Source organism: Cavia porcellus, unplaced genomic scaffold (assembly GCF_034190915.1).
Source record: "Cavia porcellus strain 051 isolate PalLab524CR breed Dunkin Hartley unplaced genomic scaffold, mCavPor4.1 scaffold_32, whole genome shotgun sequence".
NCBI classification, from domain to species: Eukaryota; Metazoa; Chordata; class Mammalia; order Rodentia; family Caviidae; genus Cavia; species Cavia porcellus.
The window spans coordinates 45,440,288-45,467,402 of record NW_026947515.1 but is presented as its reverse complement, the minus strand read 5'-3'; the positions used below and the strand labels follow the sequence as shown (position 1 = coordinate 45,467,402).

The 27,115-nt window shown below is 39.4% G+C and overlaps 1 protein-coding gene across 1 annotated transcript in view; it reads right to left on the bottom strand.

Moving 5' to 3' along the window:
* The window catches only part of Akap10 (A-kinase anchoring protein 10), a 79,034-nt gene extending 61,313 nt beyond the window's left edge, over positions 1-17,721 (bottom strand). The window contains exons 1-4 of the mRNA XM_063242225.1: positions 17,452-17,721; positions 11,911-11,958; positions 4,829-5,011; positions 483-1,040 (exon numbers count right to left, since the gene is read on the bottom strand). Coding sequence (XP_063098295.1) covers positions 483-1,040; positions 4,829-5,011; positions 11,911-11,958; positions 17,452-17,539 — 877 coding nt within the window. The 5' untranslated portion in view covers positions 17,540-17,721. The remainder of the gene's footprint in view (positions 1-482; positions 1,041-4,828; positions 5,012-11,910; positions 11,959-17,451) is intronic.
* Positions 17,722-27,115: the final 9,394 nt, after the last annotated feature.

Here is a 27,115-nt window from a genome sequence, read left to right as displayed (position 1 = left end):
GTGTGCCACAATAATCAAAGTTAAGACCAAAAAAAAAAAAAAAAAAACCCTCCCCAGATAATGGTTTGATTTCCAAGTCTGTGGAAAGGAAAAGCAGGTTATCTAGTCCTGCATCACTCGTCAATTCTGCAAACTTCTTAGAGTAGGTATAGTGATTCTAGGTAACCTTTCGGTTCCTTTTCTATCCACTCCTTCCAAATTTGTAACTTACAGGAAAAAATATACTATTCCAGCCGGGCATGGTGGCCCACAACTGGTCTGCAATTTCAGCACTCCAGAGGTTGAGGCAGGAGCATCACTGTGAGTTGAAGCCAGCCTGGGCTACAAAGTGAGTTCACAGCCAGCCTCAACTACATAGTGAGAGGCTGTCTCAAAAAGACAAAAAAAAAGTTACTATTCAAATTCACTCTTCTTAAATTCTGTTTTGTAAAAGACAGTAAGAGACACAGAGAGAGAGAGAAACAACAAAATCACATACTTACTTTTCATTAGTTTTCCTGATAATTCTTTCAGTGGAGAAGAGGGACTGTTCCTACCGGCTACTGTTAGTCTAGAGGAGGATTCTTGAGTTTCCATGGAAGCTGGATGAGTTCCTGCTCTGGCCATTTCAAGATGAAAAGAATGGGTACTGTCACATTCTTGGGAAAGCAGCAAGTAATTCTGACTGCTATTAGTTCTATTATTCAGGTCAATTCCTTCTGAGTGAGTCATAAGCAACTGGGCTGGACAAGAATCTTCCAACCTCTTGTCAAGGGATTCAGATATAAAAGATGCTGCAGTTTCGTGCTTTTTAGATGGAGAGACAGGCTCAGCCAGTGAGCTCTGCTTCACTGTATTCAGACTATGTGCTCTTATTCGGGACCAAGTTGTAGAGTGAAAACTCTCAGCCTCTAGCCAAAATTTAACCAAGTGTTCCATTCTCCGAAGTTCCATGAATTGAATGAAATAAGGGAGGACAACAGTGTCATGCAAGACTTGTTCAAGGGTTTTTGAAAGACTTGATTTGGTCTCTTGAGTCTGGTAGTCCAAACAAGATCTGCCTAAAATAAGCAAAACAATCAGTAACTGAGTCACAATTTCAGACTTTCAATTACCTTTAGCAATAGTGGTATCAGAGGTTTAGGATAAAGTTTATTTCCAGGCAATTAAAATGAATAAAGAACTGAAGATATTGTAATTTTGATTTCTAAGCCAAAAAAAAAAAAAAAAAAGCCCAAAACTCAAATTACTAAAAAGCACTTTATTACTCAATCTTTATATTTCCTCTAGAGGCAATTCAGATCATGTGTTTTTTTTTTTTTTTTTTTTTTTTTGTACCAGAGATCAAACTCATGATCTTGTGCATGCCAGACAGGCACTTGTGCCACTGAGCTAAATCCCCAGCCCCAGACTATGTACTTTCTTAAAGGAAAAAAAAATCTTATGATACTATTCCCAAAGAAAAAGGGCCACTACAAATATGAAAAAGTCTTCAACCTCATTAAAAACCTAGAAGAGGCTGAGTAGGGTAACGCACTCCTGTAATCCCAGCATTGGAAGGTAGGGAAAGAGGATCATCACACACACAAAAAAAAGATCACCACAAACTTAAGACCAGCCTGGATCACACAGTGAATTCAGTCTGAATTACATGGAAAGACCCTGTCTTAAAGAGACAAAATCAGTCAATCCAGAAAAGAGCAAATGAATACAAGATAACATTTCTGCCTATCATATTGAAAAATGATTTTTCAAAAACTAACAAACAGAAGTATACAGGCAACACTCTCACATACTGGTAATAATATAAATTGACAAGATCTTTATAGTAGAGCATTCAGACATCCATAGGAAATCATTAGCAAACTGTAATCTTCAATCTAGTAACCACTTTGTAGGTAATTATGCTGGAGTGAAACTGCTGATAAATAAAGATTTTATGAAGTCTCAGCATTATTTATAACAGAATGAAAAATAGCTTTGGGATCTTAAAAAATTAAACTTGATATAAGTTACATTTATTTTAGCTAAATTTAGGTTACTATAACCACAAGCTAACGATTAGAATAAACAAAAAAGTTAAAATTTTTGACCTTCATAGCATCTTATAAAGTGGGTCATTTTGATAAAATTAACTGATGGTTTCACAGATTTTTCCAAAGGGCTTTCCTTAATTCTTTGATATTCAAATCTACTTCTTTGAAGCATCCTTATGTGGCATCATCCTCAGTAACCATCTTATTGCCAAGTGATGTCCAACTCTGACATCACTTCACGAATTTAAGGAAGTTCTGGTTTTCCAAAGATTTATAATTTCTTTTAACTAAAGAGTTTATTTCTTGCCGGGCATGGTAGCACATGCCTGTAATCCCAGCACTTGGAAGGCTGAGGCAGGAGGATCTTTGGGAGTTTCAGAACAGCCTAGGCTACAAAGTGAGTCCAAGGCCAGCTTGAACTGCATAGCAAGATTCTGTCTCAAAAACAAACAGTTCATTTCTTTTAATTATAGATTTACACGCACTCATAAAAAGTAACATAGAAAGATCATTTGAAAGGCTAAGAGTCTAGCTCTACAGTAGAACACTTGCCTAGCCTGTGTGTGAAGCCCACATGGTAATATCTTACAAAACTACAGTATATACCAGGATCCTGACACAGATATGCTTCATTACTTGTACTAGATGTTTAGTCCTATGTAATTTTATCTTGTGTATCTACCTATATCTACTGCTAAGACACAGCAAGTTTCAATACCACAGGGTGCTTGCTGCCTCTCTTACAACCATACTCATCTACCCTCTCACCTCTGACAAACACTAATCTGTTCTGCATTTTTCTAATTTTGTCATTTCAAGGATGTAAATACAAACAGAATCATGCTACACTGTAGATACTGGCTTTTGTCTCAGAAGAATGCCCTTGAGATTACACTTCTTTAACCCTAAGAGTATTCTAGGATATGCACGTACCAGTTCATTCACCTGTTGAAGGACATTTACTTTTTCACTCGGAGGCTAAGACATACATTCTTTTTTTTTTTTGTGCCAAAAATCAAACTCAAGACCTCACTTTTGCCAAGCAGGCCCTTACACAGCTGAGTTAAATCCCCGGCCCGAGACATACATTCTTGTATAAGTTTTTGTATAGAGATATATTATCATTTCTTCAAGATAAATATCTCGAAGTGCAATTAATGAGTCACATGGTAACTTCATGTTTAGCTTTGTAAGAAGCTTCCAAGCTATTTTCCAAGGTAGCTATATCATTTTACATTCCAAGCAGAAATGTATCTAGCAAAAATTAATATTTTATAATGAATAAGCACCTTGTTTGCAATGTATTGCTGCACATTACCCACAAAGATGCTGATATTCTCCCTGGCTTTGCCTATACATAAATGTTAGGCAGACAGATGTCAAAAGTGGGAGAAATTTTATTAGAATCAATTCATTCATGCATTTTTTTCATCTTATAATAATATGACATGCAATTTTGGGGTGTTTTTTATTGTTGCTGTCCTTGTTGTTTCTGTAGTACTACAGATTGCACTCAGAACTTCCCACTTAGGAACAGCCCAGGTCTTTCATTTTTTGTTTTGAAACAGGGTTTCACCAAGTCAATAAATTTCCCAGGCTGGGCTCAAACTTGTAATTCTGCCTCAGCCTTATAGAGTGCTAGAATTACACTACTCACCCAGTTTTTTTAAGTGAAGAAATTTGAGTAACAACTACTCAAAGATCTACTATGGGATCTTACTATATACTGCACTCAACCTACTTTGTTCACTGTTGCATGGCTTTTTAAGTTAATTAATTTGTCTATGTTTCTGGAGACAACGTTTCACTAAGTAGTTCAGGCTAGTCTTGAACTCACTATGTACCCAGGCTGGTTTTGAATTCTCAGTGATCCTCCTGCCGTTGAGTATGGGGATTACAGGCAACCACCACCACACCTAGCTCTCTAAATGTCTTTGTTAGACTTTTAAATAGCTATACCATATTCTGTGTTATGAGCACACCACAATTTGACTACTTTTCTATTAATATTTATTATAGTTTCTCATTTTTTGCTATCACAAACAATACTACTATAAATAGACTTATACATACTTTCATATATATCTTTGTGCTTATGTATGAGCATATCTGAGGACTAAATCTTGGAAAAAGAAGTGTTGTCCAAATGGCACACATATGTAAACACATACACCTCCACAAAGACACATCCACAAGTACACTGTTTGTAGTATCAGGGATTAAATTTAGGGTCATCACATACTAGGAAAGTACTTTACCACTGAGCTATACCCCAGACCTTTTTTACTCTTATGCTGCTAAATTGCTTGGCCTGGCCTGAAACTTGCAACCCTCCTACTTCAGCCTTCTGAGTAGCTGCAATTACAGACCTATGCCACCACTCCCAGTTATATTTTATACTTCAATAAATATTTTCAAATTGACTACTTTCCAAAAAGTCTTTACCAATTGATATCATCATTAAATGGGAGTGGTCATTTCCCTGAATCTCTATGAAAACATCCAACTCATCAAATTTAAATATATGCTAATGTGTTTTAACTGTTTAATTTGCATTTCTGTATTACCAAAGTGAAGCATATTTTTCATACATTTTTAATTAGTGGTCAAATGTATTTCTCCTCCTGGCCATACTATATATTTTTTATTTATAGGAATATAACAGTACTCCCCATTGTATGTGTTGCTGTTATTTTAGTTTAAGTATATTTTTCTAGTCCTTTCCAACAATATAGTTTAGTTTCCTATAACAGGAATTCCACATATTGTACTCATTTCCTTCCTCTATGAGAAGTTAACAAAAAGTCACTTACCCAGGTCCCCAAAGTGAGCAGCTTCCATGTGGCTTGGTTGCTTCTTAAGTGTTGCTGTCCTGCTGCTTGAAAAGGAGTCCATGTTGGCAGAAATGGCATTGATTGCAACATGACTTGGTCCTGCGGCCTCCAGCAAGGCATGATTTTTAGTACTTTTTTGTGGGGAATGTACAGCTATTGACGCTATAATATTTCAAAAAAATGTTAAAATTAAACACAAAGTTCAGCACAATTTGGTAGTCTATAACTCTACGAGGACTTTAAGAAAACTTTAAAAATTAAAATTTGTTGGGCCAAGGATATAACTCAGTGGTATAAGCACCTGCTTGGCAAGACCAAGGTTCTGAGTTTGATTCCTGGTACCAAAAAAAAAATTGTAATAATTTGTTTAATCATCACATAACAAAAAACAACTAAGATGAAAGGTAATTCAATCAAGCAGCAGAAAATTGGAAGGAAAACACTATAATATTATTTATAAATAAATATATAAACATATTTATGATTTTTTATATTTTAATATAATATAAAAATATATTTATTTATATTTTATAAATAAATATTATTTATAAATAAAAGTAGTATACCAAAAAATGAAACAGAGAGAGAACCTCAGACAGCATTCTGAAATACGGACTTTTTTCAATTCCTTAATCCTTATTTGCTTTGGAAGCAAAATTAAAACTGCACAATGCTTAGAAGGAGAAAAAACCTAGAAAAATATTCCTCAGTATACTTATTTTTTAATTGGGTACAAAATTTCGCCATCTAATAAAATATATATCAACATTCAAGCTGCCCAAAAGCACACTTAAAATTACAAAATATAGATTAAGGATGTAGCTCACAAGTAGTGTGCTTATCACACAAGGGTAAGGTAGACTCAGTTTTACCCCCTACATCAGAAAAAAATTACTTAAAAAGTTATTTTTTTGGCCAGGCGTGGTATGCACTCCTACAATCCCAGTACTCTGGAAAGCTAAGCATATCAAAAGTTTGAACCCAGCCTGAGCAATCTGGCAAGACCGTGGTGGGAAAGTAGCTCAGTAAAAAGGCCCTGGGTTCAATCTTCAATATCGTCAATTTTTTTTAACAGTCTGAAAAACATTAGCATTATCTTTTTTATTTCAGAATAAAGAATTTACTACTAATGTATTAATAGGAAACTGTTCAATATTATTGTCAAAGCAAGCCTTTGTCACGACAGCTGAGTTAAAATTCTATTCTAATTATGTCATGTAAGTATTGGCTTTTTTTTTTTTTTTTTTTGAGACAGAGTCTCACTTTGTAGTTCAGGCTGGCCTTGAACTCACAGCCCTATCCTGCCACCTCCGCCTCCAGAGATTACATAAACCTGTGTGCCACCACACCCAGTTTAATGACTCTTACTAAAGTATGTTTTTCCTTTAAGTATTAAAGACTGAACACAGTGCCTCCACCAATGTTAAGCAAACACTACCAGGAAGCTATAGCTCTTTTCTCCCTAACTGTCCAGCATAGTCTCTAACTATGACCCTCCTCCCTCAACTTCCCAAACAGCTGACAGAGATGAGCACCATGCCCAGGTGGTGAAAACGTTTTAAGAATGTCTTGGTCACTTTCCTGGTCACTGGGACAGAATACCCCACACCCATAACTTAAAGGAGAAAAGGTTTATTTTGACTCAGGTTTCACTCCATAGTTGGCAGGCTCTCAGGCAGGAAGACATGGCACAAGCTAGTGGGGGAAAGCTATCCACCTCATGGCAGCCCGGAAGCAGAGATGTACTCTTCCAGGTCATATCCTCACTGATCCACCTTCCCAAGTCCCACCTTTGAGCGCATGAGGCTTTGGGCAAACTTCCATATATAAACTGCAACAAAGACATGTCAACTTAGTGCACTGCTATAGCAAGAGGGACAAAAATGAAACAAATCACTTAACATTCCACACCTCAAGATAAATACTCTAAGATAACTAAAGTTATCTCACTTAGCACCCTTTCTAAGTGCTCTCAGCAAGTAGGTCCAGATGCAGAATCTGAGTAATACTAAGCAGTACTTCTTATGAAGGCTATGACTCTTAAAGAGATGAGTTTATAGGTTAACGCATATAAGAACATGAATATCTTTATCTGCTTACTATTTAAATTTGCTAGCCATTCAATAGCCAGGCACAGAGAATAAATGCCTTCAAACTGTTCAATTTCAGAAAAAAGCTTCGTTTTTTATTTTCAGTTAAAGGAACAAAATCACGTTAACAAGTTTATAAACAATAGCTAGTTCTCTGGTACAGACAAAAACTACAAATTAGATTCTACGGGAGTGTTAAGATTTTGTTTCTTAATTCAGTGTCTATGATAACACCGAGCACGGTAGCACATGGCTATCATCTTAGCACTCAAGTCTGAGGCAGAGGGTTATCACAAATTTGAAGCCAGCTTGGGCTACATAGTGAGTTTAAGACCAACCTGAACCACATAGTGAAGCCGTCTCAAAAAAAAAAAGTCTAAGATAATGTAAAATTCTATTAACTCATTTGTACAAGGCTCCCCACTGCCAACTTCTGTTTGAACCAGTACCTCACATTTTCCTCCTCCTGGCTGCTAGCCTTGGTCTTACATGGTCTCTCTAATTTCTATCTGCTTATTTCTCCTTAACTTATTAAATACATACTGATGATAATGGTCTCCTTCCTTGATTCCCCTTCTTCCTAAGGCAGTTCTGATAGAAAGCACATTCATTCTCAAACTTTCACTCACTGCTAAAATAACAGCGTTCCAAGTTTTTTAACCCATAAGTTCTTTTTCTCTCTGACCCCGTCCCCAGTAAACAATAAAATACCTGCCATAATTTGTCTGCAAAATAGGTAAAACCAGAGTAACTGCTGATTCCAGGGAGAGTCTTACTCATGCCTCAGTGCAGACACTCTTAGCAACAACCCCTAGGCCATGCCTCTGTGGAACAGCTAGGGAACACGTGACCTGCCTCTCAGACCCAGGGCCAAGCACTGTATCTCTAATTATCTGGGCATTCCCAATTTGACTTTGCCATCTTGGACCCAACTTACTCACATATCCCACTAACTAATTTTCCTTTCTACGTCAGTTTTGTCCATTTTACTTGGCCTCTAAATTTTAACCTTGTGATCCCATTCTTATCTGTTGCTTGCCAAAATCTGTTGTCTTTTTCTTCAAGGTGTTTATTTTCAATACCACATCCTTAGTGCAAGTCCTTCTATCATAAAAGAACTTCCAAGGTCTCCATCCCACATAACTCTTCCAGACTAACTTTCCATATACACTGCACATAATCAGTGTCCTGTTCAAAAGCCCATAAAGGCCATGTTTTTGTTTCAACTTTTCTTTCTAGTCTGTACAACTCTCAATAACATTATCTCGATCCTTCTGTAAAATTTTCCTCCACTTGTCTGAAGGTCTCTCTGCCCAATATATGGAGTCAGCCAAATAAATAAATACACACTTTAGGACAAGAAAAACAGAATAATGTTTTCCAATAGATGATGTCACCTTTTGGTGACATTCTTAAAGAATGTCATATACTGCAGAAAACCCACTACACTGCCAGTCCTTAAGAGAAAAACTGAAGATGCACGTGCAGCAATCTCAATAACAAAGGTTAGCCATGCAGCACTTCTCTATACTAATAAAAATCTGGAAGCTAGGGTCATCACTTTGTGTACCTCTTATAATTATAGACGCCAAAGATAACTTGTATTAATCTCATGATGTCTCAATAAATTTAGTCTTAAAATATTTACCACAAGTTTTTCTTTTCCTGAAGTGTGTATACATTTTTTTTTTTGGCAGACTCTGTTTACTCAAAGAAATAAAAGGCTAAGGGCTGGGGATTTAGCTCAGATGCATAAGCACCTGCCTTGCTAGCAGGCGGTCGTGAGTTCGATCCCCAGTACCGATAAAAAATGAAAAAGACAAAAAAAAAAAAAGAAATAAAAGGCTATTAAGGAAAAGAGAAACAACCTTCTCTTTCACTCAACTTTATCTTTTTCTTTCTTTCTTTCTTTTGTCTTTTTGAGACAGGGTCTTACTATGCTGTTAAAGCTGGCCTTGAGCTCACTGTGTAGCTTAGGCTGGTCTTGAACTTGCAATGATCCTACTGCCTCAGCCTCCCAAGTGCTGGGCCTACAGGCATGTGCCACCAGCCATGCTCACATTCATCTTTTAATGGCTTATATCAAGATGTCCTCCCCAGCCTCGTACACCCACAGACTGGGCTTTGGGAGGTGATGGGATCATGGGAGTGTGCCCACTGATGAGTTTATAACTAAATGTGATGCTGGGGGAAGGTGGGTTTTTGGGGGCATGGCTGGAAGTATATCGCTCCCCACTTCCTCCCTCATCTTTCTCTGCTCCCCACTGCCACGCTATGAGCTGTCTGTCCTCTGCCATTCCCCTCTGCCCTGGGGCCTGCCTGAGAGCCGGCTGACTATGGACTGACATATCTACAAACTGTGAGTCTCCTTTAACTTTGCGTGTCAAGTACAGAATCTCAGTGATGAGAAAGCAATTAGCACACATCTTATTCTTCGAATTTTAGCAAGTTTCATTTCCATGAGGTCATCCCTACACTTCAGAAACCATTTGCTGATCCCAAACTCTTTTGAATTCCTCAACATACTTCACCTAACTTGACTACTTCACCACTGGGTGCCTACTATGTTAAAAAGTAGATAATAAGCAGGGCATGGTGGCACACCCCTGTAATCCCAGCACTAGGAAAGCTGAGGAAGGAGGATTATTGTGTGTTCAAAGCCAGCTTGGGCTACAAAGTGAATTCAAGGCCAGCTTGAACTGCACAGTGAGTGAGACCTTGTCTCAAACAGAAAAACAAAACAAAAAAACTATGCAATATAGCTACCAACAGAGAACCTTCCATCTACCAGGCATTATACTGGTTTTTCTATGTGCATTTTTTGAGTCGTTGTGTCATTTCTCTCTCACAATAATCCATCAAGACTCATATTCTTCATTTTAGAAGTGAAAACACAGATGCAAAGAAGTTAAATAAGGGGTTGGGATATACCACAGTGTTAGAGCACTTGCCTGGCATGTGTGAGGCTCTGGATTTTATCCCAGCCTCCTCACAAAGTAAATATTTTGCCTTATGAGCAATAAAGAACCATTCCGATAGACAGGATTTCAGTCTAGGGCTGCTAGTCTCTTACCTTTAGTTAAAAACTCAGACCCTAAAATTACTATATGTATAACATATGTAAATGTATGACCTATTCAACATAGTTAAACTGAACATATAATTTCAGTTTGGTTCTGTTAGGCAAATCAGAAATGGTTTTTCCCTTTCCCTCACATTTTTTATCAATAACAAAGCTCTATTCATTTTCCCTAATATTTTTCCAATCTGTCAAGATTTCTTTATTCTTATCATTATCAATCCAGCCCAAACCATCTGTGGAATTAATTAATCTTCCTCGCTACTGTCATAAAGGCCGAATGCAAGTCTTTTTTGTTCACTGTTACAAGTTTTTGTCTAATATCTAGAAGAGGTATTCTAAAAGTAACCGCTATTATTATTTTGCTCGATTTGCTACTATCCTGTAACTAACTTTGTAATCAATCTGTAAAATTCTCGAGGAGCTGTTTCCTGTACTGCCTCTGTATTTTCCTAAGGTTAAGTCAGTAACTGTTAAACAGAGATGAACAGACTGTTACCAAGACAGTATACATGGACTTCTTTAGCACAGAGTTTAAATTTAGAGATTAAGAAATTTGCAAGGGCAATCCCTTTGTTCTACAAATGAAGACTCCGAAAGAAAATTACATGACTCCCCAGGATTACACTGTCAATGGCAAATGTTTGGGAAGACAGTTATTCTAACTGTCTGAACCATCAAAGTTCCTTTCTTCTACTACAATCAGATGTATTCTTCACAAGCTTCTGCTTGCTATGGGCTTTTAGCCTTTATCAATGCCAGTCACAGAGAAGGTAGTCTGAACTAACTGTGAAATCCAGTTGATTTTACAATATCAGTAGTAGACAAGGTTTTAAGGTAATTATTTTTTCCTTAACACGAATTTTGTAATAAGTTATAATTATTCTTTGACAAATTGAATATATGAACTATACAGGCCACATAAACACTGGAAAGAAAAATCTACATAGCAATCCACATATTTTATGTAAAAAAGTTCTATTTATAAAATTTATAAGTAATTCCAACTAATTTTCCCATTCCCATCTCTATACAGTAGAACTAACGAGTCAAAAACATAGGAAAGCTAGGTATGTGGTACATTCCCGTGATACCAACACTCAGGAGGCTCAGGCAGGAGGATCCCCCGCCTGGGCTATGGAGTGAGTTTAAGGTCAGCCTGAATCACAGAACAAGGGCCCGTCTCAAAATCAAAACAAAATAAAATTTAAAAAAAATCCACAGCAGAGATTACAATCTAAACATAGCACATTCTACCCTATAAATAAAGACAATATATTGATGCCAACAAAGTACTATGAACACATTTTAAATTAAGGCCATTCGTCCAAAGTAATAAATGAAAGCCATAATCATCCACATTTCTAAATAAACACAAAACCAAGCCTTATAGGAATGTTTTCTCACAATTGTCAGACTGCTAGTTGAGTAGCCTTCATTTTTTGCTTTACTAAATAAAGTCAACTAATCACTTTTAGAGAACAATCAAATTCATGATTAATGATGAGGGTACTAGTTCACTGTAATCACTAGTTCAGCCAATCAGTGTTTGGTAAAAGCCTATTAAGTGTTAGCTGTTGAAGAAAATACAGGTTAAAGAGGGATATACATCACAATCAATCATAAATAATTATAAAACAAGGCAGAAGATAACAGGATTAAAGAGCTTATGCTAAGCACCTTGCTAAGTGCTAAAATGCTAAGCTAAGCACTTTTTTGTTGCTGTTCTTTCAGACAGGGTCTCCCTTTGTAGTTCAGGCTGGTCTTGAACTCACCACATACACCTCGAACTCATGATGATCCTCCTGCCTTGGCTTCTTTAGTGCTGGAATCACAGGTGTGCATGCCCAGCTCATCACTTTTGAGTACAATGAAATGTCAGCTAAACTCACCTTTAATTGAGTTGACATCGGGGGTCTTCTCTTGTTCTTTGCTTTTCACTGCAAGACAAAAGGGTGTCATGACAAACTTTTGTAGCCAAAGAGATCTTTTCTACACACCGTGAAACTCAGGGGTTTATTCTGATAGGTAAGTATTCAAAGGGGGACTCTTACAGGGGGACAGAGAAGAGTGATGGTCAAAGAAGGTTTACCCAACAAAGTAACCTCTGAACAGCAGTCCAAAAAGACAAAAAAAATTAGAAGAGTATAAGGAGAGACTATACGGTCACAATACCAGTGTTCAAATTCTGCTTTTGCCCCCTATTAGTCATGCAATCCTGGAAAAGTTACTTTACTTCACTAGGTTTAAATTTCCTTGATTAATAGTATTAGGTCAACCATAAAACCTTGTATGATTGCTCATGAAACAATATGTACTTGTAAAAGGCATCTGACAACTAATTAGTAGAGTAAATTTAGGGTAAATGTTAACTATTATTACCACAAGTCATTACTATACTTGGCTATTACAAGCTTCATGGAAAAAAAGAAAAAAGATTTTTTTGGTAGTGTATCTTACTTCTTTTGTATTTCCCTCACAGCAATCAAATACAAACATCTAAAGTTACAAACATTCTAAATTTCTAACATTTAAGGTCTAACAAGCTGTCTCAAAAATGATCATATAATCCTTCATCTATTACACAAAATAATGAATATTGCAGACAAGCTAACGTAACACCCAGAAAAGGAAGGTACACAGTAGCTTAAACCAAGTGTAAACTCTATTACAGTATCTGACAGAATACTATTTTTAACCCTCTTTACTATTCTTTTTTCCAACAACAAACTGTCTTATCAAAAGCTTATTGAAATAAATCCCCAAACATGTACATCTCTCTACTTGGGCTCTTAAACATCAAAAGTTGAAAGTCTATCCACCAACCATTTGAGTGCCTAGTGTATGTCAGAGAGACCCAAGATCTATCACAGAAAAACCATCAAACCTAGCTTGGTGTGGTGGCACAGACCTATAATCCCACCACTTGGGAGGCTGAGGCAGGTGGATCATTTCAGTCTAAGCAGCCTGGGCTATGAAGAGAGCACCAAGCCAGCCTGAATTGCGTAGTGAGACTCTCTCTCTCTCTCTCTCTCTCTCTCTCTCTCTCTCACACACACACACACACACACACACACACACACAGAGCAGCAACCCTTGCCTGTTGGTCTACATTTAGTCAGTGACATGTGCCTTTAATCACAGCAACTCTAGAAGGCTGAGGTAGGAGAACTACAAGTTTCAGCCCAAACTAGGGAATCTAGTGACTCAGTAAGACCGATCTCAAAAAATAAAAACAGGTGGGGATGCAACTCAGAGTGCCGAGCCTTGGGCTCAGTCCCCAATACTGAAAAAGAAAGAAAAAAAGAGAACAGAAGAGAAGGCAGCAACTCCTGGCAAGCTCAAGATCCTGAGTTTGATTCCCAGTACAAAAAAAAAGAGAGAGAGAACAGAAGGAGAAAAAAAAAAAAAAAAAAAACAGAAAAGGAAAGGAAAGGAAAAGACCTCTATATGAAGGGTGTGGAAAATGTAAGATCATCTCATGGAAAAAATAAGCAAGATATCTCAGGTACTGATCACTGTTGTCAGGAAGCTAAAATAAGAAAATGTGGTAGGGTGACTGCTACTTGCATCCCTCGCAGTGGCAACTGCCAAGCAAGTGAATCTCTTATTTGAAACATCAACCCGTCATGTCTTTCCTGATACTCCACTCTGCTCCTGGTTTTCTAGCCGCTCCTTCTCAATTTACCCAATTGCTGACCTCACTTCCTTCATCCACTGGGAGTTTTCTGGAAAAAGGGTGGCTGTCTCTTTTTACTGTATATACATGTGTACTTCCTGGCTGATCTTCCTTAATCTTTTTTGGTTGGGTTTTTTTTTTTTTTTTTTGGTTTGTTTTATTGTTTGTTGTTGTTGTTGTTTGGTACCAGGGACCGAACTCACAACTAGGCACTTGTCAGACAGGCACTTATATGCTGCTGAGCTAAATCCCCGCCCCTTGATTTTGTTTTTTGAGACAAGGTCTCACTCTCTAGTACAATCTAGTCTTGAACTCACTAGGTAGCCCAGGCTGACCTTGAACTCAGGGCAATCCTCCTGCCTTAGTGGAGATTACAGATGTGTGCCACCACACCTTGTTTCCCTAAGCTTTTTAAAAATGTATTTTTAGCCTTCACTGACACAGTAGTTGGACATATTTGTGAACTACAGTGTAACATTTCAGTACATACACATGTATATATAAAATAAGTAATCATCAATTGAGGTCCCTAATTTTAAGGCTTGCAATAACATAGAAAAGCTGTAACTTCTAAATTTATATCCCCGCCTAAATCTTTTTTATCTCAGACTCATATAGCTAGCCATTTGCCTGTCAGAGAATATATCATCTTTTTTCAAACCTACTTCTACTTGTCATTGTCTACCATTAACTGACACCTTCAACCACCTGATACTCAGGTCAAAAGTCTTGGAATTCATCCTTAACACTGTCTTACATGCCACATCCAAAGAAGTGATCTACCACCAAAATATGCCTTCACAGTTCCACTTTTTCCACCTTCAAAACATTCTATCAATTAGATCTCCTACATTAACACCTCATACATAGAATTACATAAGCAACCTAACCTATCACTACTAGCTAGCATTTTGTTTTATTTCCTTTCTTTCCTTTTACATATGTAGCTTAAGGTTCCTATGAATCACTACGAGATCCTTTCCCAAATATAAGTTCTAATCTAAATGTTTTCCTGCCATGAGTGTTTTTAGACAATTACCATAATGAACGTGAAAAAAAATGGCGCTACTCTGCACATCTTTAAAATTACACAAATAAGGGGTTGGAGGTATGCCTCACTGACACAGTACTTGCTTCAAATGTCTGAGACCCTGGGAGCAATCCCCAGTGCAAAAAAATAAAACTGATATTCTAAGGGGCCCAAAGCCTGAAATACAGTATTTACTTTCTGATTCTCTACAAAAAAAAAAAAAATTGCTTACACAGTAGAAAAAAATTTTTTTGCCAGATGATAACCAGTATCATTTACTGCTTAATCCACCCTTTTCCAACTGACTAAGAACTCTTTTTATAGACTGTTCTCATACACACCTGGATTTGCTTCTGTGCATTTGTTTTGAAAATACACCACCAGGGCCAGGGATTTAACTCAGTGGTGTAAGCGCCTGCCTGTCAAGTGTGAGGTTGGGAGTTCGATAAAATCCAAATGTAAGGCCGTTGCAAAATGTGCTTCCTCAATCTTCAAAACACTAGCTCCTTGACATAAAAGCTAACATATAAAAGACACCTCCTTCCTAGGACTTCCTTAACCACTTGAGCTACAGAGGAATGACTACTGGACCAGAAGTAAGAAAGAGAAATTCCAAGGATGTAATAATGGGGGGCTTATTAAATTTTGTTTTGTTTTTTGTCTTTTTGAGACAGGGTTTCACTATGCTGTTCAAGCTAGCCCTAAACTCACTACAATTTGTAGCCCAGGCTGGCCTGGAACTCACAGCAATCCTCCTGTCCTCAGCCTCCTGAGTGCCAGTGGTACTAACGTTTTAGCCTGAGAAATGAAAGGCCAACATTTGATGAACAGGTTTAGAAGGACTAAATCTGGAATTAAATTTTAGATATTATAAGTAAATTTATCAGATAGAGCTTTAAAATAGACTAATAGATAACAGTTTGGATTCAGAGGCGAGGAGCCAAGTTAGAAATACAAATTTGGGAGTCATAAAAACATAGGTGGTATTTAAAAGTCTAGATAGGATCCCTAATAAGACTGTCTCCAGCTTCCACTCTTATAACATCTAGTCTTCATAAAGCTGCTAGAGTGATCTTTTTAAAACATAAGGTCAGATCATTCCTTTTTTAAAGCATTTAAAATAATATTCTGTTGAAATAAAACCTAACCATAGTCTATAAAGTTTTCAGTCGTCTCATTCTTGCTGTCTTTCCATACCTCAATCACAACAGTACCCTTTCTCCCTTCTTGAAGGTACATTAATGCTCCTCCTTCTTGTCCCTAAAGTGTTTCCAGGTCTCTCTAAATTACCTCCTGCTTAATCCTTTAGCTTTGTTTCCAAATAATTTTCGAAGTTCTTTCTCTAACATCCAACCAAAGTGTTTCTCAAGTTACTCTTTCATTACACTTTACTCAGTTTCTAAGTTCATCTCCCCCCTCACACACACACACACAATTTGTTTGCTCAGTTATTTTCTATGACAGCCAACAGTTAAGTTCCATAGGTTCAGGCCTTGTCTTGACTGCCCAATCATGCACACCTAGCACAATGCCTGGGAAATTACAGAAGCTCAAAAGTATCTGTTGAATAGCCAACAGTCTGCTGTTCAACATTACTCTTAAAATGATTTTTAAAAAAACCTAAGCACTTCAAATTATATAGTTAACTATGTATAGCTCTCTCTACCTATTAACTATACAAAACGTACTTATTAATAAGGCTTCCCACCATTTACCAGTTTCATTCACTTATCTAGCATCAGTTACTAACACCCTGTCTTTAATGAAGAGGAATTCCTTAGCCAGTGTTGAATGGGGCCTTTAGGAATCACTTGATTTTCAGTTGAAAAGACCAAAAAAAAAAATGAGTTTACTTGCTTGTCCGAGGTTACACAGTAACAGAGTTGTCATATGAACCCATTCCTCTGATTTAGCTTAGTGGTTTTTTTTTTTTTCCCCTAAACCTGTTCCTGTCTGGTACACTTTCTCCAAAGCACAAGAATTGACAGAACAAATAGTAGCCAAAGAGACTCATTTGCTCACTCTGGTTTTGTATTTAATGATATGCAACAACCTTCTCTGGGATCAGAACCATGCTGCCTCAACTTAAAAATTAACAGCTCTCCCAACTGAAAATCAGAAACCCACGTAGCTCGTTTATAAAGTTAAGCTTCCAGTGCTTAGGAAATTTGCCAACTCATCAAAAGTAGTCGTCTTCCACAGGAAACTTAATAATAAGTAATTTTATTTTAGGAACAGTAGACCTTCTCTCCCCTTCCCCCCAAGAAAAAGAGGAAACTACAATATGGTATAGTACTAATTGAAGAAGGCATTTTCGTGTGTTGCTTTTAGACATTAAACCCTCAATATTTGGAAAAGTCACACACTTCCATAATAAAGTACAAAAGTGATTTTCTTGATCTTGATCCACAGCATATAGGGGGGAAAAAAATACCACCAAACAAAAATCCTGAAAAGCAGCTCTTAAGCAAATAAGCATTAACTTCCTCGGGTCTCTGCACACTTTTGGACCAGCGCGACAATTCCCTTCTGACCTCCCGCGAAGAGGCCACCATCTCCCGGTAGAGTCCCGGAACACAGTGAGGCATCGGGGGGCGTCTGCGCGGAGACCGCGGGCCTCGCCGTCGCCCTGGAGGAAGCTCTCACAGGCCCACCGGTCCCACCACCCTCTCTCCCCGCCGCCCCTGAGGCCCGGCCTGGCCCCCTCCGGCGCCCCTCAGCTACCTTTCCGCCGGAAGAAGGACATGGCGGGGCCCGGGTCCGGGCGGAGGGCGCGGGGGGACTGTCGCGGGGAGGGCCCGGATCCCCTCATTCAGCTATTGGCTAGGACTTTCGGGTCTTCGGAAACCGCCGCACTAGCCCGAAATGAGACCCTTCTTCCAGGTGTCAGCCCCACCGCCTCCTCGGGATTCCCAAGCAGCGCCTGTCGCCATATTATCAACAAGCCGCCCGCCCGGAGTTCCGGTCCTTCCCCGCGCTAGGCTTCACGGGAGGCCAGCCGCGGCCCCGCCCCTCCCGTGGGTGCGGGGGCGTGCGCCCGCACCGCCCACGTGACCCTGCGAGCGTGCCACTCGTGACCCCGGCTCGGGCACGTCTGGGCCGCCCGGCGCTGTCCGCGGGAGGAGTGCTGCAGACCCAGGAAGCCCCCGCCTGGAGCTAGGATGGGGAAGTGGCTCAACTGCAGGGCGCCCACCCAGTGGGCTTGTCGCGGTGCACAGAGCTGGGCCTCGGGTGTCGCAGTTTTGCTGAAAAGCACCTGGCTACTTGTGCAGCTTCACGTTGGATGCTCCGCTGTTGTCTGCTAGGACAGCAGACCGCCCTGGCGCTGAGTTCGACGCAAGCCAGACCCCTAATTGGGGAATAGGTGCAACTGCCAACGAGGCTGTTTATCGTGATGACCTCGGCAGTGAAAGGGGAGAAATGGGCTGCTTTTCCGAATGTGATCCCCGCGAATGCTTGGATTTGAGGGGAACGGCAGCATAAAAGCATCGCTAGTGAATCGTTTTTCAAATCTTGGTCGAATGCCATTTCGACCTGTGAATCTTTGACCCTCTTAACTTTCAAAGCAGAGTGAATCAAGCCTCCCCCTGTTGTTGTGCCCCTCACACCCACTAGGGGCGCTCATCTACTGGGTGCATGGTAATTACAAAAGCAGTTCTGGCCAGAGAAGAACCCAGGAGACAGTAACAACTCCATAAATGTTTGCTGGATCATTTAGATCAATGAAGTCTTATGATGGAAACTGAGATCACAGGCCCGGAAACTGAGATCTATGCAAGACATAACTTGCCCAAGATTAGTCAGTGTACCATAAGTCTATAACTAAATGGGGCTTTTTCCTGTATTACTAGGGTAGGTTAATATATCTATCTGTTTTGTTTGGAGATGTGTTTCCAAGTGAGTGAAATATCCTCAAAGCTAAAACATGTTGAAAACTTGCTACGGATAGGTACTGTTCTATCCCTTCCTGATTAGTAACAGTCACTAGACTGGGTTTTGGCATTGTCACTGGGATGAGACTGGGGAGGGTCCCCAAAGCTGCAATAAGGAACCAAATCCGTCACTGTATAAAGTAAGTTTTCAAATTTTCTGACTTTTGCAGAAAAATAATTTTTAAGACTTATAAATGGCACAGGGAGGGCTTTACTAGACAGAAATTAAAGGTCAAATAAGAGAGGTGCTTATTTCCTGGAAAAGGGAACGTGTATGCTTCTCATGAAGGGTGAAAGCTTCAGGAAAAGGTGACCCTCTCACTCCGATTCTACAGGGATGGGCCTTTGTTTGTTTGTTTTGTTTCCTAACAGGTTGAGTTCTCTTAACCCGTTCCTTTATTTTAGGATCAGGTTTCTGCTCTTTATTTTCTCAAGCCAATTTATGGACTTACAGTATTTCTGAGGAATTTTGGGTAAGACAGGTCTGGAAGGAAAGGAACCTAAATTTAACCGAAGAAATGCTCCTTGGAATGCCTTGGGGTAACCTCAGCTAAGGCCCAAAAGTTGCAGTCCTTAAAAGTACAATTTTTAGGCATTATTTCATTCAGGCTAGGTCTCCTCGCTACCTAGCTTTTACTTCTTCTATCCTACCTCAACATGGAAGAAACTGCACAAAAATAAGTCATTTCCCAAGGTCACAAGCTAAGTAGAAGTGAAGCCTAGATTTCAAAGTCAATCTGCTCTGGGGAAGAAGTGTCCAGGTATGCTGGGCAGGAAAGACTGCTGAGCTTGGCGGCTGTCTTCAGTGGAGACTACAGGACAGAGTCTGAGTGCTTCCCCTCACCCCAGGTTAAAAGTGACCTTGGAAATCAATCTACACTCTGCTCGGACCACATTGGTGTTTGTGGCCAATGAAACCACTGATCAAAAGGGAGATTGGTTGAAGTTAGAGTCCACCAGGCCTGGTGTGCACTCTTAAGTGGGATTTCTCTGCTTGATGAGTCTAGAGTCTAAGTGGTTATTTAGTAAAGACTGAATTCCAGGGAGTGATGGCACTCTTAGCAAGAAAGTGCACAGCCCTCCTCTGATTCCCTCCTGGAGTCCAATCCTTGGTGGGGTATGTTTTGCATTTGTTGACTGGTTAATTGGCTTGTGATGGGTGAGACACAGAGGAAAAGGCAGTTAGAGATGTACCTTGAATATCTCCAGAATGAGAGCAGTGTTGAAAGGAGAGGTTGCCCCTAAGCATAGACAATATATAAGCAGTGTCTTACCCAAATTCTACCATAGTTGCTGCCCTTGAGGCCCTCCTGCCACAGATTCTGGAGTTGCATCTTTGTGTGTGTGTGTGTGTGTGTGTGTGTGTGTGTGTGTGTGTTTGGGATCAAACCCAGAACCTCATGCATGGTAAGCTGGCTCTGTCCCACAGAACTATATGCTTGGCCCTGGAGTTTCCTTTATTTCCCTAGATGGGTGAAGATACTGCTATCAGCTAACAAGAGCTCTCATTATTTGCTAAGTACTTATGCTGTGTCCTCCATGTACTGAGCCCTTTACAATCAGGATCTCAGTTTTGATTCCTACCCAACTTGTGGGTGTCATCATTACCCATAGTTTACAGAGGATGCCCTTCAGCCCAATGTAACTGACCAAGATCACAAGGCTTGTAAGAGAGATACTATTTCAATTGCTGTTTGACTCCAGAGCCATATGCTTAACAGTATTTCCTCGTGTCTTTCCCTCCACGTCCATCTAATCCCCATATACTCAATATTCCAGCATAGGATGCCTATTGGACAGGTATAAGGAGATACTTAGCTCAGATGTTTTAGGTACCTTATGAGTCATCTCATTGTTATCATTTGGATTGTAAATGTCACCCAAAGGCCATGTGCTAAAGGCTTGATTGGCAACCAGACAGTGCTATTAGGAGATGGTGGAAACTTTTAAGAGAGGGGAAGTCCTGTGAGAGAAAGGCAGGTCACTGGATGCATGCCCTTATAGGAGCTACTGGGACCCTGGCCCCTGCCTTTCTCTGTCTCTCTCTCTTTTTGCATTTCTACAGTCTTATGTTGAACAGTTTTGTTCAACCACGTACTCTCTGCCATAATGTTCAGCCTGGCCATAAGCTCAAAGTGTTGGCTCAGCTGACACACTGAAACTCTGAACCAAAATAAATCTGTGTACTCCCCTCCACCTGGTAACCCCAGAGCCATACCCCTGACCTTTGTCTTAAGGCAGTGGTGGTGAACCTGTGACCCATGTGCCACAGCAGGTTGGGTGTTTTTGTTTGTTTGGTTTTGTTTTTTTGGTTCTGAGAATCAAACTCACAATGTTGCATTTGCTGGGCAGGCACTTGTGCCACTGAGCTACAGCCCTGGCCTGCTACCTGTCATCATAGAAAGTTCTAAAAGGTTTGTCATCACTGTTCTAAAGGTGTACTATTTGGAGGCAGAGAGAAAAAGGACAAAGACTACTGGGCCTACCTTGGAAGATTCTAAAACTCCAAACTCAGACACATATGTGCCCAACCTGCTGGTGTGAACTGCAGTAACCTTTCTTCATTGGAGCTTATTAAAGTTTCATGCATATGAACTGCATTGCGTATATCCAATTATAAGGAAGTGAATTATGGGAAAGGGTGTGCGTGGTAGACACAGCTGACTTGATTCAGTGCTCTGTCAATATGCTATGAATCACATTCTGAAAGCCCCAATGGGAAGCACCCTAGACCTGGCGCCACATTTTAAAAATTTAAACCCAATGCATTCAGTGCTTGTATATTTTCCTTTCTAGCAGCACAAGTATACCATGGCCTAATTGAATTGTATTACACTTTGCTGCTTTTTCCTTACCCTTCTGTGCCATGTGCAATTCTTTGTTTGCCACGCATAAGAACCTAGGAACCTACTGGGGACTTCATCACCCCTGGCAACATCCCCTCTGTACAAATCGATTATCACAGGCAACAGAAAACTAACACAAGCGTTAAAGTGCTTTTATACTTAGGGAAGCTCTATATTTAGAGTGTTATCATTTAATCTTTTGAAATTTGATTACCCACATATGCAAAAGTAAAAATTGATACTCTGCATTTATGGCTTCTACCTAGATGTCCCCCCATGTGCTCTCAGGTGGGGATTTTTAGAGGTGGCTGGTTCTAGGGTGTGTGATACTGGCATTAAGGGTGTATGGTACTGGATTACCCCATTAATCTGTTTATCATAGTTCTGGATGTGGATGATGGGAAGGCCTAGCCTAGGTGTGGGTGGCACCACCCGAAAGGTTTATAGCCTAGATGGGATAAAAGAGAAGGGGGGCCTGTCGCTTGCTGCTTCCTGTCTACCCTTTCATGGGCTGTTTTTCCTCTTCCTCCTGTCACACCACCCTACTTTGGAGCCACCTGACAATGGACTGAACCTGTATGAACTCTGGACCAAAATAAACCTTTCCTCCTCTAACTTGAAGGTGTTAGGTATTTTGTCTCAGCAACAAGAAAAGTAACAAACACACTCTGCATTGTATTTCCAAATTAATCTGTTATGGTCATGTAATTTACATGTGAAATAAATTCTTAACAGAGAAATTTCTTTATGTTTGTAATTTTATGGGAATCCTCACAGTCTTCTAATAGTGACTATACCCTTATTGCAATAAATCAGTGAGATAAAATTGGTAAACTAACACAAAACCAGTGAATAAAAGTGATGCCCTATAATAGGCACTTTTTACAAATGAATGAATAATATTTTAAAATTAATATTCTGGGCTGGGGAGTTAGCTCAGTGGCTTAAGCGCCTGCCTGGCAAGTATGAGATCATGAGTTGGATCCCTGGACCCAAATAAAATAAAATTAAATTAAATTAATATTATAACAAAGATAGCTTTTACTTTTCGGTAGCAGACATTCATGACCTCAAAGAAACATGTTTTAGTTGTGGGTTTTTTTTTCCAGACAGGTTCTCTTCCCAAGTGCCGGCATTGCAGGTGTATGCCACTATACCCAGTACTTTTAAACACACCTTTCACAAAGGAGAAGAAAAACGTACGCCTTTTTAGTCAGCATTTATACATTCACATTTGACATCAAGATTGAGAATTTATATTGGTATAATTTTAAATTCTTATTAACTGTCTACACAAAGATAATTGGTTTTTGGTTTTGGTTTTTTGGAGACAGGGTCTTTCTATGCAGTTCAGGCTGACCTTGAACTCACTGTGTAGCCAAGGCTGGTTTCAAATTTGCAGTGATCCTCCTGCCTCACCCTCCTCAGTGCTGGAATTATAAGCATGCACCACCACACCTGGCTCATAAACCAAGATAATTATTTTTATTTTTTGCTTTTTTTTAGATTTTATTGGTATATTTTAGATAGACATAATGATAACATTCATCATAGAGAATATAGTACGTGATATATCTTGCTTCTTTTTTTTTCTTCCCCTCCTCCTCTCATTTACAAAATGCTTTGTTTCCATTTTTTGCCTTCTTTTTTTTTTTTTTTTTTTTTTTTTGGTGTTTTTGAGACAGGGTCTCACTGTGCAGTTCAGCCTTGGGCTCACTTTGTAACTCAGACTGGTCTTGAACTCACAATGATCCTTGTGCCTCAACCTCCTGGGTGCTGCAAACAAAGACAAGTTTTTTTTGTCTGTTTCCTTTTTTATCGGTACCCGGGATCAAACTCACGACCACCTGCTTGCAAGGCAGGCACTTATTCCGCTGAGCTAAATCCCCAGCCCCACAAAGATAACTCTTAACTCAGTGTTTTACACTGTCAAAATCATTTGCTTCAGTATGGTTTTGAATTTGAACTAAAGGAGCTGTGGCTTCTGATTTTAGGTTTGTGGGTTTTTTGGATTGCTTCACTTTTTGTTGTTACTACTGCTATTGTTTTGATTTTGGTTTTGCTTTGTTAATGGAGATGAAATCAGGGCCTTCATCTGATTTCATATCCAGCTCTTTATTCGGTGTTTTGGTTTTTTAAATTTTGAGATAGGGTCTCGCTAAGTCACCAAATTGTGTAAACTGGACTCAGATTATCAGATAGAGAGTTCAAAGTAATTCTTTCTATTCTGTTCAAGGAGATAAAAGACAATCGTGGGGAACCATGGTTATCTTATCTTTGTTTCCTTTAAAGGTCACATTGTAACTAAGTGATGAATCTGTAGTACTACATTAACTTTGCACCTTGTAAGCTACACATAAAAACCGTACATACATCACTAGATGATCTAACTGTGTGGAATATCCTAAAGAACTCCACTTCCTCCTACATCCCAACACAAATAGCTTCAAAAGTCCTTTTTAAGTATAAATATATATTGTCTTCAGATTCCCATGACACTAATACTAATTTTTACATATTTTTTTTTTTTTATCGGTACTGGGGATCGAACTCACGACTGCCTGCTTGCAAGGCAGGTACTTCACCGCTAAGCTAAATCCCCAGCCCCAATTTTTACATATTTCTTAATTAATTTTACCCAGAAGGACTGCTTCTAACAATGTCAAGGACACTGGACTCTCTTGAATGGAAACATTGTGTCCTCCTTCAAAAACACCTTGGGGTCAGGAATTTAGTTTAGTGGCATAAGCGCCTGCCTGGCAAGCACGAGGTCTGTGAGTTCGATCTCTGGTGCCAAAACAAAAAACATCTAGTTATCCTTAGAACCAAGACAGACACACAATAGAAGCACTGTGACCTGATGAGAGGATTCCCACAGTGGCAGGTCCAAATCTTCTCTTTATGTAATTTCAGCCTTTCACCCTGACAGCATAATCTTTTCTTGGACAGCACAATGCTTTCTTATAATAATAACTGTATCAATAAACTAACTTTTCTGTATTTCTTGACTGCTAATAAATTCCTTTACCACCTGTAGTACCAGCCTCTCACACACCACAACTCACACTGCAATGAGAAAAACTGGAGACTGTAACAACTGACAAAGTAAATACAAAAAATACCTAGAAATTCTAGAGCTAAAAGATAAAACCGAGTCTAAGCACTAAATTGATTTGTCAGAAGAGAGAATTTGTGAAATAGAAAACAGGTCACAAGAAAATATCCAGAATGAAATGTACAGTGAGAGTAAAAGACATAACAGAACACAATGAAGAGGTTTACTAAATGGTTAGGTAAATCTTCAGAAACATGGCATGGTGGCACACACCTGTGATCCCAGTACTCAGAGGCTGAGGCAGGATTACTGCAAATTCAAGGCCAGCCTGGGTTACATAGTGAGGTCAGGGCCAGCCTAACCTACTGCCCTATCTCAAAACAAAACAGCATCAGAAAGAAGAGAGAATATATAAAGGAAAACATTTGAAAAACTACTTGGGGCATGATGACCTATGCCTGATACACCAACACTCAGGAGCCTAAGGGAGGAAGATAGATTCAAGTTCAAGGCCATCCTGGGCTACATAGTGAGACCTATTTTAGAACAACCACAAACCAAACAAATAAAAACAAGAAAAACTAATGGTTTACAATTTTTCTGAGATCATAACAGAAACCAATATAGCAATCCAATAATCACTATGAGCCACAAATAGAAAAGATAAAAAGCCAGGCATGATGGCATAGAACTGTAATCTCAGCACTCAAGAGGCTGAGGTAGGAGGATCACTATGAGTTTTGAGGTCAACCTGGGCTATATAGTGACATTAAGTCCAGCATGAACTACATAGCCAGACCCTAACTCAAGACAAAAAATAAATATGAAAAAGAATCCATATATATATATATATATATATATATACACACACACACATACTTGTGGACTTCTCTTTTTTTTTTTTTTTTTGGTACCAGGATCAAACTCATGACTGCCAGCTTGCAAGGCAGGTGCTTATGCCACTAAGCTAAATCCCCAGCTGCTCTTTTTTTTTTAAGTGCTGGAGATTGTTCACAGTCCACTGAACTACACACCCGCCCTTTTTATTTTTTATTTTATTTAGAACCAGGACCTTATTAAGTTGTTTAGATTGGCCTCAAACTTGTGTTCCTCCTCAGTAACTGGGGCTACAGGTGTGCCTGGTCTAAAAAAAGTATTAAAAACTGCTGCTAGGGGAAACGATTACCTTTGATCATTTTTGTTTGTTTATTTGGTTTTTTTTGTTGTTGTTGTTATTTTGGGTTTTTTTTGGGTTTGTTTTTTTTTTTTGTCTTTTGGAGATAAGGTCTTGCTATTCAGTTCAGGCTGGCCTTGGACTCACTTTATAGCCAAAACTGGTCTCAAACTCACAATGAGCCTCAACCTTCTGAGAGGTGGGATTACAAGAGTGGGCCACGACGCCTGGCTAACAGATTACCTTTGAGTGAGTAACACTTGGACAAGCAGCTACTTTTTAAAACAGATATAAGAGCCAGAAGGCTGAAACAAAATCTTCAATGTGCTGGAAAAAGTAACTGTGAAGTGGCACGTAATACACATCAGTGAGTTCAAAACAACACAAAATGTTCAGATGAAACGGAAAACATTGTCACCAGTGTTATAACGTGGGCCCCGGTATAAAGTCTACGGAAACAAGAGTCCAAAACTTAAGTGGCAAAGGCTTTATTGAGCCAGTCCTGGCGGCACAGTCTCTCCTAGATCAAACCAAAGACTGCGCGCCCAAGACTGGGGAAAGGGGTTTTTAAAAGTAAGGGAAAGTGGGGAGGAAACCTGTAAGGCCATTAAACCTGTTGACCCGCATTTGGAAACTGTATTGCTGTCCACTTAGCTCTGACAGTCCCGGGAGTTCCTGGTGTTGCTCAAATTAGTCCCATCCTGCAGACTGACATTATCTCAGAGTGGCACATCTGCAGCAATATTTGGGGAAGAAAGTGGAGAGTTAATTATCTTAGGACAGCTTGTCTTCGCCAGTGAGTGCGAAGGGGTCACGAGTTATGAGATGCTGGAACTTAAGTTTTACAAAGATCTGATATCTAACCCATTGGTACATATAGAACAAAAGGAAAGCACCGATCGGGGTTTGGGCCACAGTATTTTCCGGTAATTTTTTTGAAGCTAAACAGTTCTTAAAATTGGGGCAGGCTCATTTTATGACAGATCATCACCAGGTCGGGGAGAGGTCACCAGAAACCCAAATTCTTTATGGCCCAGATAGGTGGGTGGGGGGAGGCAATAAGGCGCGCTACAGAACAGGAAAACGGCGAGTATCTATCTTGTGGGAAGAGTAACTAAGGTTAGGTAAAAAGGTTAAACTCATGGGCAAATCTCCCTGTATATAAACACACTACTTTAAACAATGTGTAAATTAGTGGGCCTTTTTGTCTTTTTTAGTTTTTTAGCGAAGACTAGAGGCGCCTACCCGTGATTAACAGCCCTTGTTAGCTTGTTTTAGCACCACTCTTCTTGTTTGTAGAGGGCCGCTCCGTGATTAACATTTCAATTAAGTGAAATTCTTGCAATTCTTTACAGGGGAGAGTATTGCTCAACATATCAAT